At 36.9% G+C, this 16,816-nt stretch overlaps 1 protein-coding gene and 1 pseudogene across 1 annotated transcript in view; both read right to left on the bottom strand.

The window, feature by feature from the left end:
* AFG2A (AAA ATPase AFG2A) overlaps positions 1-16,816 on the bottom strand; it is a 379,187-nt gene that overhangs the window by 277,334 nt on the left and 85,037 nt on the right. The window contains 1 exon segment of the mRNA XM_017852609.1: positions 5,370-5,579. Coding sequence (XP_017708098.1) covers positions 5,370-5,579 — 210 coding nt within the window.
* Positions 8,609-10,324, bottom strand: LOC108515578 (coilin pseudogene; annotated as a pseudogene).

The raw sequence follows: 16,816 nt of genomic DNA, 5'->3' as shown, positions 1-16,816 counted from the left end.
CGGTGGCTCAAGCCTGTAATCCCAGCACTTTGGGAGGCCGAGACGGGCAGATCACGAGGTCAGGAGATCGAGACCATCCTGGCTAACACAGTGAAACCCCGTCTCTACTAAAATACAAAAAACTAGCCGGGCGAGGTGGCGGGCGCCTGTAGTCCCAGCTACTCGGGAGGCTGAGGCAGGAGAATGGCGTAAACCCGGGAGGCGGAGCTTGCAGTGAGCTGAGATCCGGCCACTGCACTCCAGTCCGGGCGACAGAGCGAGACTCCGCCTCAAAAAAAAAAAAAGAAAAAAATGAGACTTACAGAACTTGCTTAAGGTTGCAAAACTAAAAAGTGCTAAGGTTAGGAAGTAAATCCAAGCTATGTGAATTCCAGCTTAGTGTTCTTTTCATCAGGACTTACTCGATATCAAGGGCACAAATTATATACTAACAGGTAAATTTTAAGCTCTACATTATCCCACTATCAGTCTTTTTCTAGGCACTTCTATTTCATTCAGCAGTTTCCTGTATCTTTGGCCGTGATAACCCTTTCCTATTAACTTCTACTCCTAGACCAAAACCATGTTTTTTTGTTTTCTTTGTCCTAGAGAAACAAAATTATTTTTCAAACCAGTTCCCAGAAACATATTAACATCTTTCCACTTCTCTGAACCTACCCTACAGAAACTACTTAAACTACCTTCCCTGGTGACTTTGTGTAATTAATGAAAAAAGCCACTGGACACCAGTTTTATTTTTTAAAAAAACAAAAAGAAAAATGGAAGAGCATATAATACAGTGGTTAAGAGCTCAGACTCGATTCACAAAGTTCTGAGACTAAATTTCAGTGCCATCACCACCACTTAGACCTTGGAAAAGTCACTTAACCTTCTTAAAATCATTATCCTTATTTGTAATCTTAAAGCATTCTGTAATTAAAAGAGGTAGCTATGCAGTTTTCCATGCAAAATTTAAAACAGAAGTCTAAAGAGGAATTTGGAATTTTAAAATTTCAGATTATCTTGTACCTTTGATAAGAGAATATTAATATATCTAGTTAAATAACAAATAGTAATTACAGATGCTCCTTAATTTACAATGGGGTTATGTCCTGATAAACTCAGCAAAAATTGAAAATATCCTAAGTCATAAAGCATTTAATACACCTAACCTACTGAACATCCATTTTAGCTTAGCCCACCTTAAACATGCTCAGAATGCTTACACTGGCCTACAGTTGGACAAAATCATGTGGCAACACAGTGCATTGTAAAATGTTGGCCATGTACACTCATGATCACATGGCTGACTGGGAGCTGTGGCTCACTGTTACTGCCCAGCATCATGAGGGAGTACTGTACTGCATATCACTAGCTCAGTAAAAGATTAAAATTTGGCTGGGCACGGTGGCTCATACCTGTAATCCCAGCACTTTGGGAGGCCGAGGTGGGTGGATCACAAGGTCAGGAGTTCAAGACCAGTCTGGCCTACATGGTGAAACCCCGTCTCTACTAAAAATACAGAAATTAGCCGGGTGTGGTGGCAGATGCCTGTAATCCCAGCTACTTGGGAGGCTGAGGCAGAGAATTGCTTGAACTCAGGAAGCAGAGGCTGCAGTCAGCCGAGATCATGCCAATGCACTCCAGCCTGGGCAACAGAGACTTTGTCTCAAAAAAAAAAAAAGATTAAAATTCGAAGTATGATTTCCACAGAGTGCATATCACTTTCACACCGTTGTAAAGTCAAAAACTTAAGTAAATTCATCTTAAATTGGGGAGCACCTGTACTCTGAATTGTGCACTACTTTGAACAAACCACAGGTTTTTCCAGAAATGAAATCTATTTTATACAATTCCTCTCTGAGACAAGTATAGAGAAGAAAATTTCCCAAAAAGTCAAGGATATACTAAGCTCATTACATTCCTGTATTCACCAGAATAATTTTTTGCTGAAAATCCCTGTCAGAAGCCTAACCACACTTCCTGTAGAATTAGTGACAGTTTTTCATATAGTAAAGAAATGCAGCTATCCCAGGGCAATTAATCTATTGTAGCACTTCAGACAAAAGCAAGAGAGAAGCAGCAGAGAGGAAATTTCAACTGAAAAGTATTTGACATAATCAGCCCAGATAACAAACTAAACTTACACAACATGTCAAAAGTCGCAATCTACACGAAAACACATATATATGCCAGAGGACATTAAGAGCCCACACAAGCCAAGGTGAAGTCTCCACCCTGAATACAGTACATATCTTTTAATCCCTATTCAGAAAAGATGCATAGAGGAAGCTAAAATGTTCTTTCATAAACTTAGAGGAATAAGTGTAAATCTATCAAAATATCTTGAAGATTAAAAGTAACTACCATTGTGAAAAGCAATAGGGAGTTTTTCCTTTCAGTCTGTTTAAATACTTGTGTTTCCTAACTGGCTAGAGAATTCTAGTGTATGTCTACTTTTTATTTCAAAATTTCAAACTAACTTGTAACACTTAAATCCTGTAGAAAACAAATACATAGGTTGAAACCAAACATGTAGGTTGAACAAAAGTTGCCAAGTTTTTAAACAGGAAATTAAAATAAAAGAGAACAGGGCCAGGTGCAATGACTCACGCCTGTAATCCCAGAACTTTGGGAGAGTGAGGCAGGCAAACTGCCTGAGCTCAGGAGTTCGAGACCAGCCTGGGCAACATGGTGAAACCCTGTCTCCACTAAAAATACAAAAAATTAGCCGGGCGTGGTGGTGCATGCCTGTAATCCCAGCTACTCAGGAGGTTGAGGCACAAGAATCTCTTGAACCAGGGAGGTGGGGGTTGTGGTGAGCTGAGATAGTGCTACTGCACTCCAGCCTGGGCTACAGAACAAGACTCTATCTCAAAAAAAAGAGAACAGAATATGAATTCCCAACTTCGTTGGCTCCATTTTCTCATACATAAGCTGTATGGTATTGTTACTTTAAAACTTTCCTCACAAACATTGAATAGATGAAAATAACAGGACCAATGAAAATGCTAGTAGAAGGCAAATTATTTTCATATTCCCAACTTTGTATTTAAAAAAATTTTAAACATATAGGAGAGTTGAATGAATAGTACATGTTGAGTATTCCTAAATCTAAAAATCCAAAATGCTCCAAAATGCAAAACGTTTTGAGCTCCAACATGACAATCAAAGAAAATGCCCACTTTAGCATTTTAGATTTCAAATTTTCAGATTAGGGATGCTCAACTGGGAAGTATAATGCAAATATTTCAAAATGCAAAAAAATTCAAAATCTAAGCACTTCAGGTCTGAAGCATTTTGATAAGGGATATTCAATTTGAAAAATAAAAACCCATCATTCATTAAGTATATCCTCCACACAGATTCAAAACTTGAATAATATTGTCAAACTACACCAAATTCTAAACTGAATAAAAAAACACACTAAATAAAAATTAGTAACTAGGACATGTAATAGTCTCTGAGTTATGAACTCAATTAAGACAATTTGTTAACATCACATGGCTTTTCTGTCTGTGACCTAAAATCTAATGAAAAGCTCAAATAAGTGAACGTGTGCCTGGTTATTTTATATAACAGTGTACAAAGTTAAACCTTTCAAAGAATCATTTACGATTTCCTCATAGTGAAAAAAAGACTAAAAGTGAAAATGTCTAAGGTTATGAAATGTTTATGTTCAAAAAAGATAATAAATATATTTCTAAGTAATTCTAGAATAGTCCAGAAAGCAGTCTTGGTAGTACCTAAAATTATTACCTTGGATCACAAAAAAAGTAAGACACCGGTTTGTAAGAAAATAAGTGTGCTCTTAAGACTCAAGTCTAAAACTTATTTGATGAGGACTTGGCTCACAGGTTCTCAAATAAGTCTTAGATTTCCAGTAGACAAGAAACATTCTAAGACTATGAATATACAATTGTAAAATATACAAGGTAAGAACAGAAAAATGGAGATGACAGTAAAAAGATTAGAAAATGCCAGTAAACAGCCATCCCCATTACCACTTGATAAAAGGACAAGGACCAAGGAGAAATCAAGATGTCCTGGGAAATTTCAAAATCACTCGTTACTTCAACACTTAAAACTGCAACCTTTGCTGTGTGCAGCAGCTCACTCCTATAATCCCAGAGCTTTGGGAGGCTAAGGTGGGAGGGCTGCTTGAGGCCAGGTGTTTGAGACCAGCCTGGGCAACACAGTGAGACCCTGTCTCCACAAAATGTTAAAAAGTTAGCTGGTGTGATGGCTCACACCTGTAGTCCTAGCTGCTCAGGAGACTGAGGCAGAAGGATAGCTTGAGCCCAGGAATTTGAGGTTACAGTGAGCTATGATCACACCACTATACTTCAGCCTGGGCCACAGAGTGAGACCATGTCTCAAAAAAATAACAACTAAACCTGCAACCTTTAAAACTGTAGTTGTGATTCCCCATAAGTGATCATGCTATAAATGGTCTCTTCCCCCTATATTTACTCTCCAATATCTTCCAGAAAATAAAAAGTATGTTGAAGATACTCTTAAAGAACAAACAGCTTAATCACACCTAAGTATCATTCTATATAAATCTTAAGTAAAACCAAAAGTTGACAAACTACTCTGAAGTTTTATGCTTTCAAACTGCCCATGATTTCAATGTTCTAAGATAGAAAACGCATTCTGTTATGCAAAAAATTCCCTGGTAATATCAAAACAGATGATCGTGTGCCTTTTCTGAAATGAATTGATAGTAAATCTATTTAGGTACATATTTTTGTGATACAATCCACAGAAATGGATTTACAGTTTTATATGTGTGGATTAAGTACCTGGATACATCATAATGCTACATAAAATTAATATCTGGTCCTAAAGTAAGTGAACAACTACATATTATGAAAGATTATCTATCCCAGTTAATGGGAGCAGAGCAATGAACGAATAAAATGTGTGTGTGTGGTTCAGAATAAAAACAATGAACATATACTTTCTGACTGGAAAAGTATTTTTAAAGAATATAGTATACCATAACAAGTGCCTTGTTCATTTGAAAATTGTAGGTATATAAATATTGAATTCGTTATCACGTTTATCTTTAAATCCTGGTTAAGCAAAAGTCTATAATTAAAAATGTAGAAACAAAAAAAAAGATTCACATGGATATAAGAAATATCAGAATCAAGAAACTAAATAAAGTAGTCTTCTCGATGTCTACCATGATTTGCTGATTACATGCACAAATTTATTTCTTATCACTCATCTCCCTATATTATATCACCATCAATATCAAAAAAAAAAAAAGAAAGAATCACTGCTCGTTAAGATGCCTTTATTCGTTCTCCTAAAGGCAGGAGTCAGAGGATGGGCATCGGCGGAGGCCAAGAGAGTAGCCACTAAAAAATTTAACATCCTACCTTTATAGCTAGAAAATTCAGTCCACTCTCATTGGCCAAAGCCTTTGCTATCATTGTTTTAGAGCACCCAGGTGGCCCATACAGAAGAACTCCTTTAGGTGGCTGAATACCCATTCGAATGAAAGACTCTGGATGTTTTAAGGGCCATTCCACAGCCTGTTTCAACTTCACTTTGATGCTTTCCAGTCCTCCTATATCTGACCAGGACACCTGAAAAATAGAACATTTTCCAAATGTAAGTTTTGCCAGGACAAATAGAGACCTAAAAAAATAAAACACATCATTAACAGAAGAAGTGCAAAAAAGAATAGAACCATTTAAGAATCAGGAAAATCCTTTAAAAAATTCTAAGGAGTATCAAGAAGTAAATTAGGAGTACATAAAAAGTGAACTGCATATTGTAAAAATACTAAAAAAAATAAAATAAAATTCTGCTTGTAAGTCTCATATAAATAACTGCTTAAATGATTGAACATATCATTAAATCTAAACTTCTAGAAAGATTTAGAAGTTAGTTTTCATCTGTCTGAAAGTGGTTTGAGTCAGTCATCCAAGGTCTCATCTATGTATCTAATTTCTTATACCTCTTTTTTTAGCAAAACTACTTCCAAGCATATTTTTGTAGATCTTTATAGAACACACAATCATTTTTATCTTTGGCATATAAAGTATCTCCAAGGTTTTATTTTTCTCCACTAAGAAATACCCCCAGAACTGCATATGTCTTAAGAATATACGTATACCCGTATGTTTATTGCGGCACTATTCACAATAGCAAAGACTTGGAATCAACCCAAATGTCCATCTGTGACAGACTGGATTAAGAAAATGTGGCACATATACACCATGGAATACTATGCAGCCATAAAAAAGGATGAGTTTGCGTCCTTTGTAGGGACATGGATGCAGCTGGAAACCATCATTCTTAGCAAACTATCACAAGAACAGAAAACCAAACACCGCATGTTCTCACTCATAGGTGGGAACTGAACAATGAGATCACTTGGACTCGGGAAGGGGAACATCACACATCGGGGCCTATCATGGGGAGGGGGGAGGGAGGAGGGATTGCATTGGGAGTTATACCTGATATAAATGACGAATTGATGGGTGCTGACGAGTTGATGGGTGCAGCACACCAACATGGCACAAGTATACATATGTAACAAACCTGCACGTTATGCACATGTACCCTAGACCTTAAAGTATAAAAAAAAAAAAAAAAGAATATACGTGTACCAGAAAATGTACACAAGAAATAGAATAAGGAGACAGGAATCCACACGTTAAAGAACCAACTATAACAACCAGTAACCATGAACAACCACAGTTCAACAGAAAGGATACTAAGTACAATAACAAACAGAAAAGGCCTTTGGGAGTTCCCAGGAAGAAAAGATTACTTCTAGCTGGAAGACAAACCTAAAAGCCAACTCTTGAAGGATAGATGATATTTGGAAATGCGAGAACAGGGAAATGGATACGTACAGGCCAAAAAATGACAGAAGGCTCACAAGGAAAGAAGCATAAAAAGGGTAAGAGAAAAAATATTTGAGGGAAGGTAACAAAGAAAAGTTGAAGTCACAGCATAGGACCCTGAAGACCAGATGAAGGAATTCAAGAGAACTCTTCGTACATACTTGGAAGTCTTCGAAGGTTTTTTTAATCTAGAGAGAAATAAGGTCTGAAATGTCCTTCTGTAAGACTTCTCTGACAAGATTCATTAGAGAGATCAATTAATGGCATAAATATCAGAAAAAAAAACCACACCTTGAGCTAGAGTAAACACATGCACATACTGAAAACTCACTGGAAACATACTTCAGAGCTATAGTTGTGGGTGCTGGGAGTAGAAAAAGAAACAGGAAAAACTTAAAGCTACATTTGGAAAGGGGTGGTGAAACAAAATGGAATCAAGGGTAATATTCAGGATTCAGACTCGGACAAATGAGTAATTAAAAGTTACATGAAAAGAAAGAAGGGAACATGTTTGGGAACTAAGCAATATGATACATCAAGTATCAACTGGGACTTGAATACAGTAGAAAAATATGGACTATGTGATGACTAATCAATCCATATGAATGGAAAGATTGGGGCCTGAGTGATGCATTCTCTATCCCTAATTTCTTTACAAGTATGTATAGACCCCATGTTGTAACAAATACTCCACCATAAATATAAACCCTTCTTAACAAAAGTATTTCTTAGGCATGTAAAGTCTCACACATAAAGTATGTTACTCATACTGCTTTATAACATACAGTACAAATTTAAAAAACCACTTTCACACTCTTCAAAATACTGTAGACATCAATTCAATTCTATTGTACAAGTAATCCATAAAACTTAAGCTAGACCAAGCTTGTCCAAACTGCAGCCCAACACAAATTGGTAAAGTTTGTTAAAATATTATGAGGTTTTTTTTGCAATTTTTTTAGCTCATCACCTATTGTTCATGCTAGTATATATATTTTTTTTAGTTTAATATGATTTTATTTAAAAATATGTACAACTGAAGGAGGGATCTGATCCTTTGTTAAAAGAAACCAATTTTCACAGTATATATTTGGCCATTTTAGCTTAGTGGCGAATAATAACAGAAAAGGAAGTTTCTGTTCAAATCCTCACTCCAGCACACTCAGCCAGGTGCTTGGCAAGATGACACATTTCCTGGCCTGAAGCTCACTTGGGAAAAACGTGAAGGATTCCTCAACTCACTGTCTGTGACAAATCCAACTACCTTTTAACTCTTAACAATTGCAAGTATAAAATACTTGAAATTTACGAGATGTTCCATTTAATGGAACAACTCAAATGCTAAAAAATTAGGTCAAGTACTATGCTTTAATACTTTTAAATGTTACTTAAAACTTATTGAGACAAGATATGCAGCACATTCTTGGTATTATAAACTCCTACTGACAACTGCTGCTTCACGGTCAAAAACTTTTAAAAAAGAGAAGAAACCATAAGCATTGGTATACAACAAGGTCTGCAGGGAATGTCATGTTTTACGTTTTGTTAACTGAAATTAAACCTGACCAAATAAACCAAAGATCTACAAAACCGACACCCATGTCATTTTAAATGATAAGGTAGATTGTTTCCTATGCAGTAAAATGAAGACAACAAAAAAATCCATATAACTTTCAAATCCTCTTAAAAAAAAAAAAGTCCAAGTTATAGTCACTTTCACAAACAAGACATTCATAAACTATGTGGTGGAGAGGTCATATTCAGACAGGTTCTGTACTTGATGTATTACTCAGAGATTCAATAATCAGTCTTGGATCAATCAGCTCTCCCCAAAATACAGTGATCTTGCTCTCCTGCATCACAGCGTACTCCACTACCACGGTTCCATTTTCATTGTGATAAACCAAATCAAATTTCCCAGGTTCTCTCAAGGAAGGTAAGGATGAAAGAATTTCTCTATCTACTTGCTGTATCTCTGGATTGCGGCTTAATATTTTTCCTTGTAATCAGAGACATCAGGAGAGTGTAACTGGACGTTAGTTCCAAAGATAAAATGCAATCTTTTCTCCAATTTGAGGGGTAGCTGCTAACAGCAGTAACAGATTACAGTCCTTCAGGTGTGTCTCTACCAGATTCTGGAAAACAGTAGATGAATTTGTTACCACTTCATTAATTGCTGTTGTCTCTGGTTGTCAGTGCTTCTATTTACAACACAGGAAACAGGATGCTCTCATCCTCGACCTCTCCCCCATATGCCCCGTCCCCTAGCTGCCTTCCAAGAAAAAAGGTTCTCTCCTCTACCCCATCCTCTTCCTAAACTGGGGAGAGACACATTGGGAGAAGGACCAAGAGCCTGTCTGCCACCATTTAAGCCAGAACGCTTCCATCCAGCAGCACCTGCAGTCTGTGATGACAGCCCAGGGCCTGGACAACCTCTTCCTGCGCTGTCTTTTAGAAACCCACAGCACACTCCGGGGTGCTCGATGACATCAAGCATTGGTCATCTGACTCTGAACCAGAATCTGAACTAGAAGACGATGTTCCAGAGGTCCTGCCCTTGCTGGGCGTTAAGGCTAAAGGCAGGTTTTGTAGCCAGTTTCTCTGCAGTTGTACTTTTGGTAGAGGGTCTTTCCTTTGATAACTCAGTTGGTAATTTCTCTGAGGAATTTCTGGCCTCCAAACTGACTTTGCTGGGACCATCACTGATTGATTCATGACAAGACTCAGACTCCGAGGAGGAACTGGGACTCCCATTTGAGCAAACGCTTATACCACCTTTCCTTTTGGTTTTAACAAGGCTGTTTCTAGCAGAACCTTTTGGAGAACTACATCTCTAATTGGCCCAGTCTTTTACTGCCTGTACTTTAGGAGAGTTGGGATTCCTGGCCTTTTTTCCATATTCACATTTCTCCTTTTTTTTTTTTGGTGATTTTCTTTTGGTCTCTTTGTTATCATCACCCGCTGTGCCACAGGTTGCTTTATGTTTTCTCTGTTTTCTTTTTGGCTTAGTCTGATCTGTGACAGCTTTTCGTTCTAGATCCAAGACCTTCTCATTATTGTTACTGTTCTCTTGGCTCTTCCAATGCTTCTTTGAATATTTGTAATCCGGTTCAGTTTCTTCATCCTCCTCTAACTTAAATGTCCGCTTTTATGCTTTTGTAAGTGATAAATGAATACTGTCACCGTTACTGATGACTACAGAATTCTCAGCAACTCCTCTCTCTTCTAATTTAACTCTAAGGCAGTCCTTGTCTCTCACCAGGCGTGCGCTCTCAGTTGCGGGCACGAGCCCCTGCTCCAGTTAGAGGCCTCAGAGGGCCCCAGAACCGACGCCAAAGCACTGGCAGATGAGACTAATGAGATCTGTGATGACTCAGCATCTGTTCAAGTCAACCAAAAGCCAGGAAGGCCGTACAGTGCAGGGTAGCTGCTGACGGGTATTGAAGCCCTAGCCTAACCGGCTCGGAGGCTGCCATCTTGCTCAGAGCCTGTGTTAGTATATTTTATGTGTGGCCCAAGACGATAATTCTTCCAGTGTGGACAAAAGAAGCCAAAAGATTGGACAACTCTGAGCAAGACTGAATTTATATGACTATCAAGGTCTGTGTGGAAAAGGTAAATAATGTATTAAAATATGCAACTCTCAAGATGTTTCTGCATGCCAACTCTCCTAATGACAATGGTGAAGAAAGAGTTAGAACTAAATATTATAGGTATACGATACTCAGTTTCACTTCTGCATTTCATTACTAACTGGTGGAGGAAGTTCCCTCTCTCAATTTAGGAATCTCCAACCATAATAAATATATATTCTACAGGCATTTAATTATTACAGAGGTTCCCTCTCCTGGGCTGTTTAGGACTGCTGACTACATTGAGACTTTGTGCTACTGGCACTTAATAGAAAAGATTAAAATAAATTAAATGATCTGACTTATTTTGAAGACAGGAAGAAATACAAGAAAATGCTCAAAGAGGAGCATTTCTTTGTGAGATAATCTCTCTGAGACACACTGAAAGAGCTTTCACTTTTTATGGAAGTTCTCTAAAATGTAAATGAAACACATCAATCAAGTGATTCTTATAGTCTATGAAGATCCATGTGTTGGTAGAAGGGCTATCATTAAAGAAGGAGTAGTGGAGTTTAAGAAGAGCAAGGAAGTTGACTTAATGGAAAGTAAACCAGAGTAACTGTAGTTCTACTTATATCTCAGATGGCAACAGTGAGCTATAAATTTAAGATTCTGGCTTCTTGGTGAAGACTGCATGTCATGTAATTAGATATACCTTGTTATCTTCCTAATAGGTAAGAATAAAACCTTAAAAGGGAAAAGAAGGTAAAAAAAAAAATAAATAAATAAATAAACAGCTCAAAGAGAAAAGAGTCCATTTCAAAATCATTTAAATTATTTTTTTTTAAAAAAAGCTTAAATAACTAGCTTAGGAAAGGTACTGTTACAAGTATGGAATATAAGAGGAAATGGATGATACAAAAAAGAAACGCAAAATCAAACTGTGGGGGTAAAAAGCTCAACTCTCTACTAATCAAAGCCAAAACATCCAAATTAAAATAGTGAAAAGCTATTTTCAGCTTATAATATTAGCAAAGAGTAAAATATGGACTTCTCAAGGCCGGTAATATACAATGAAAGAACACTGTCACTCACTGGTAGAAGAAAACAAATCATAATGTTTATTAAATGTACTTGGCAACATATTTTAGAAGTTCATACACTTTTACCTAGTAATATTACTTCCTAGACATCCTCGCAAAACAGTTCAGGAAATACAAAAAGATTTCTTCTTCAAAGATTCATAGTACAACACTCTGTATGATAGAAAATAACCTAGAAACAACCTCAATGTCAAACATCAAACAACTATTAAATAAATTATAGAACACCTAAAGAATGGACAATCATATAGACGTTAAACAAATTTTAGAAGATTATTTTATATTTTCTGAAAATTTATGTAATAAAAAAGCAGAATATAAAGACTTTAATACATTATAATCCCAATTAAAACACATACACACAGGTCAGGAGTTCAAGACCAGCCTGGCCAACGTGGTGAAAACCAGTCTCTACTAAAAATACAAAAATTAGCCAGGCATAGAGGAGGGCACCTGGAAACTCAGCTACTCAGGAGATTGAGGCAGGAGAATCACTTGAACCAGGAGGAGGTTGCAGTGAGCCGAGATCCCGCCATTGAACTCCAGCCTGACAAATATTAACATTGTAACAAATATTAACATTGTTAATATTTTGGTGTAGGACCTTTTAGCCTTTCCAAATGCAAACACTCCTGTGTGCATGTGTGTGTATATGATTTAACTGAGATCCTAACATATTCACAAGTTTACATTCTGATTCCTTTTAACTTCATACTTTTTTGATATAGTAAATATCTTCTAAAATTTAGAACTTGGTAAAAAAAAAAAATGGTCTTGGGTTCAAATCTCAGACCCACTACTTACTATGTGACTTTGGGTAATTTACTTCAACTTTCTAAACTTTTTCCTCTTCTATAATATGGGGATAATAAACCCTAAGGTCTCAGGATCATTGTGAGAATTAAACAGGAGAGTATATGTTAAATTAATTGTACTTTACCTGGCATGTGGTAAATATTTAATGAATACTAGATACTTTATTTAAATGTCTGAGAGATGATTATAAATAGTTTATATTCTGGAGGACTACTGAAAAAGATAAGTCATTACATTTTTTATTTCATAAGCAACATTTAATTATCTTCACTTCATTTTTTTTTTGGTCTGATCACTTTAAACCTAAGGCAAACCAATTTTGCATTTTGACTTTAGTACTTGAAAGCCAAATAAATGATTACTCTTTCTATGGCTATGATAATAATTCACAAATAAATATGAATCAGCTTAAACAGCCTGGCCAACATGGCAAAACCCTGTCTCTACTAAATATACCAAAAAAAAAAAAAAAAAAATTATCCGGGCATGGTGGTACATGCCAGTAATCCCAGCTATTCAAGAGGCTGAGGCAGGAGAATCACTTGAACCTGGGAGGCAGAGGTTGCAGTGAGCCGAGAGCATGCCACTACACTCCAGTCTGGGTGACACAGCGAGACTCCGTCTCAAAAAAAAATCTTATTATTACACAGAAGAGTTCTAAAGGACAGGAAGTCATGGGAAAAGTTAGTCTGTAGAGAAGGATAAACACCACTATAAAATCATAAAATCCTAGAACTAGAAGAGGAATTCTAAAGCTAGCTGCTTCACTATCCTACGTTCAGACAGTATATCATCTTTCAACACCTCTCATCTTACAACAAATACTACTTTACGCTTAAAATTGTTTTTTAATTCAAGATCCTTCTTTTTAAGAACTTACAATATATCATAACTACTGTAAAATTATTCCTACAATCTAGTCTAAATTATTTTTACAATCTAACCTAAATCATTCCTGATAATACTTGCATCCGATTTTATTTTGCCCTAATGAAAACAGTGAACAGCTGCTCACATATGGCTTTATAACTTTTTGAATTAAAGTTAGAAATACAAGAACAGCTGTCAAACAAGCACAGAGCAGTGAGATAAATTTCCCAATGAACACGTCCCTGACAAACATCCTATAGTTAGTTCTTCCTAGCCAAACACCCCAAAACAAAATAAAACAACAACTACCACAAAAATTCAAACTGTACACCCATATAAGCCAAGGAAGTTGATGATCAGGTTAAAAATAAATAGAAAAAGAATACTTTTATGGACAAATTCCAAGGGAGCAAAACAAAAAATTAATGAACTGAGCTACAGACATTAGAAGAATTACTATGAGAGAGGAATTCCATAGCTCCAGGGGGACTGACAATGTTTTTATACATCTATGAGTCAAGATCCTCTTACTTGCTCGGTGCTCAGTTTTATATCACCAGGGACAAAAATTCTTTTCAAAGTATTATTTTAGAGAAAATGCCATGAAAAAGAGCACTTTACATTTTGTTTTTTCATGCTAACAACTCCCAATGTAAGGACAAGAAGTCAGGCAGTGGCAATTGTGCTGGCACCTGTTCCAAATTCTCCGTGGGGTCATACACTAACTTTTCAACAATGTTCAAAAGACACATATTTTGTTTAGAAATCATAAATGTACCAAATTATTAAAGATACTACATATTGCAGGAAAAAAAAAAAGTTGAGAAAACCAATCTCCAAGGTCAAGAAGAATTATACATTTCCAAATGCTTCTTTAATAGAGACAAAGCAAGATTAGGAAGCAGTAACCGTTAAAATGTGTTCTTAGACCTAAATGAAAATAAGTGAAAGCCATTAGCTTTATATAGTGAAAAAAAAAAAAAAAAAAAAATTCCCTTGCTGTAATGTGTCTACATTCTATGAAGATTTTTTTTTTTAAAAAAAGAAGTCAAAGTTCCAGTTTCATTATGGTGCCATAAGGCAACTATAGGCTCTCTCCTGTTGATCAAAAAGAAAAACATGAGACAAAATACAAAAATCTCTCAAGGACTCTGAAAAGCAATGAAAAGCAGACAACAGACTGTGGAGACAAGTAAAAACGTGAAGAAGTGCTATGCACAGGGTGAGTGGCAGGGGCTGAATATTCAAAGAGGCCTTTGCTTGTCTTTTCTCTCAGCCTTTCCCCTCTTTGTTTTATTTCCATTTTTCATAAGCAAGCTTAGGCTGAAAACATCTAACAATTTCACAGGTGAGAGTACAGGAAGCTAAAAAACTAGATTAGAAAGAATATAAGAAACCATACACCAAAACTGGGCCACTAATTGCTCTTGATTTGTTGGGATTTGTTGCTCTTTAGTAAATAACTTGAGAACCTCATAAGAGGGCCAGATGTTCATAGATGTCATATTTAATAAGACATTAAGATGGGAATTATTCAAGTTTAAAAAATACACGTATCTGAAAAAAAACATGAAAAATATTATCAACTTAAAGGTAATTTTTTTCAAACTGTATAGATTTCAATAATCAGTTTAATGGTTACATTCAAATCTTAGCTCAATTTCTAAAATATCATTACATTACAATCACACTTTAATAAGTTTACTATGCATTGTCCTCAGATCTGGCTATGCATGAAGTCAAACCTTATAAATATAATAAATTACCCAAGTAACTTCCCTTAGATTACAAAAATGTATGTCTTAATTCACCTTAAAAATGGTTAACCATTTATGAAATGAGCTTTTAAAAAACTACCTACTTTTGTCAGATGAAGAAGTATAAGAAAAAAACCTCATAAAAAATGGAAAGTTAAAAAAAGTAACAAAAATTAAGAGTGAGATCATGACAATGGCATAAAACTCGCCTACAAAATTCTTCATACCTCATTGAAATATTTTGCTTTTTCTAATTTACCAAATTCCTTGAATAACTTGCCTATAATCACCAGAAAATGTTTTGAATATTTAAGAAAACTGCTTAGTAACTCCTGCAATTCTTACCAAGGCATAGCAGAACTAGGAAAGATAAAGGAATGTGGACAATATAGAAACTAAAAACAAGGAAACTAAAAACAGAGGGAAGAGAGAGGGGATTCTACTGATTGACCCCCAAGCACAGGAGCTAAGCATATGTTTAACAAGTTTCTTAAGTGAAAATTTTAAGTCAATCATATGGAATGCCACATAACCAAATGACCGAAAACTAGAAGAAAGTGTTTTTAATAGTAAAAATGTTTAAATGAGTTTTGATTACTTTTCTTGATAATTTGAGGCGTCAGTAATTAATAAACAATTTTTTGTATATGTGTGTATGACTAGTGTCAGGCCTCTGAGCCCAAGCTAAGCCATCACATCCCCTGTGACCTGCACATATGCATCCATATCCCCTGAAGCAACTGAAGATCCACAAAAGAAGTGAAAATAGCCTTAACTGACGGCATTCCACCATTGTGATTTGTTTCTGCCCCACCCTAACTGATCAATGTACTTTGTAATCTCCCCCACCCTTAAGAAGGTTCTTTGTAATCTCCCCCACTCTTGAGAATGTATTTTGTGTTGTTTCTGCCCCACCCTAACTGATCAATGTACTTTGTAATCTCCCCCACCCTTAAGGAGGTTCTTTGTAATTGTTTGGATGAACGGAGGCAAGATGGTGCACTTCCGGGTTCTTCATCCCCCCCCCCCAACTTTTCCCGCGCGCGCGAAAATGCAGCCGGCGACCCGGGACGGTGCAGACCAACTAGGCATGCGCCAGGTGATGTCAATCTGAAGAGACCAAGATTTACCTGGTCACACCTGCGGAACGCCCCCCGACACGCCCGTGCCCCGCCTATTGCCCTCCCACTCCTAGAAAAGCGGCTCCGGACGAACGCCACGCACGGACTTCCCAGCTTCCCCGCTGCGGTTGGGACTGTTGGAACTCCGTCGGAGAGCTCCACGGGTGACTCTGATGGCCTCATTTGCCGGAGGCCAACAGACCTCTCCCTACCCACCTTCTTCCCCTGAAGCTAGGTGACCAAAATAAACTTGCAGTTTTGCTCCTACACTTGCCTACTCGCTGGTTCTTTTGTGCCCGCTCTGGTGGTCTTAGAAAAACAAATCAGTAATCTCCCCCACTCTTCAGAATGTACTTTGTGAGATCCACCCGCTGCCCACAAAACATTATTCCTAACTCCACCACCTATCCCAAAACCTGTAAGAACTAATGATAATCCACCACCCTTTGCTGACTCTCTTTTCGGATTCAGTCTGCCTGCACCCAGGTGATTAAAAAGCTTTATTGCTCACACAAAGCCTATTTGGTGGTTTCTTCACACGGACGCGCATGAAAACTAGGACCTTCCTAACATAGTACCTTTTGTATTACATATGTTTGGTGCTTGGTAAAGAAATAAATTAATAGGCAGAAACGTATTTCTCTTGTATTATCTTACAAATAAAACAACAGAAGGGGAAAAAGTGGCAGAGGGACAAGCTGGTAGGAGGTTAAGATGGGCAATATAGAA

Source organism: Rhinopithecus bieti, unplaced genomic scaffold, assembly GCF_001698545.2.
Source record: "Rhinopithecus bieti isolate Rb0 unplaced genomic scaffold, ASM169854v2 scaffold_33326, whole genome shotgun sequence".
Classification (NCBI taxonomy): Eukaryota; Metazoa; Chordata; class Mammalia; order Primates; family Cercopithecidae; genus Rhinopithecus; species Rhinopithecus bieti.
Note: the sequence above shows the minus strand (reverse complement) of the source record. Positions and strands in the feature narration are given on the sequence as shown.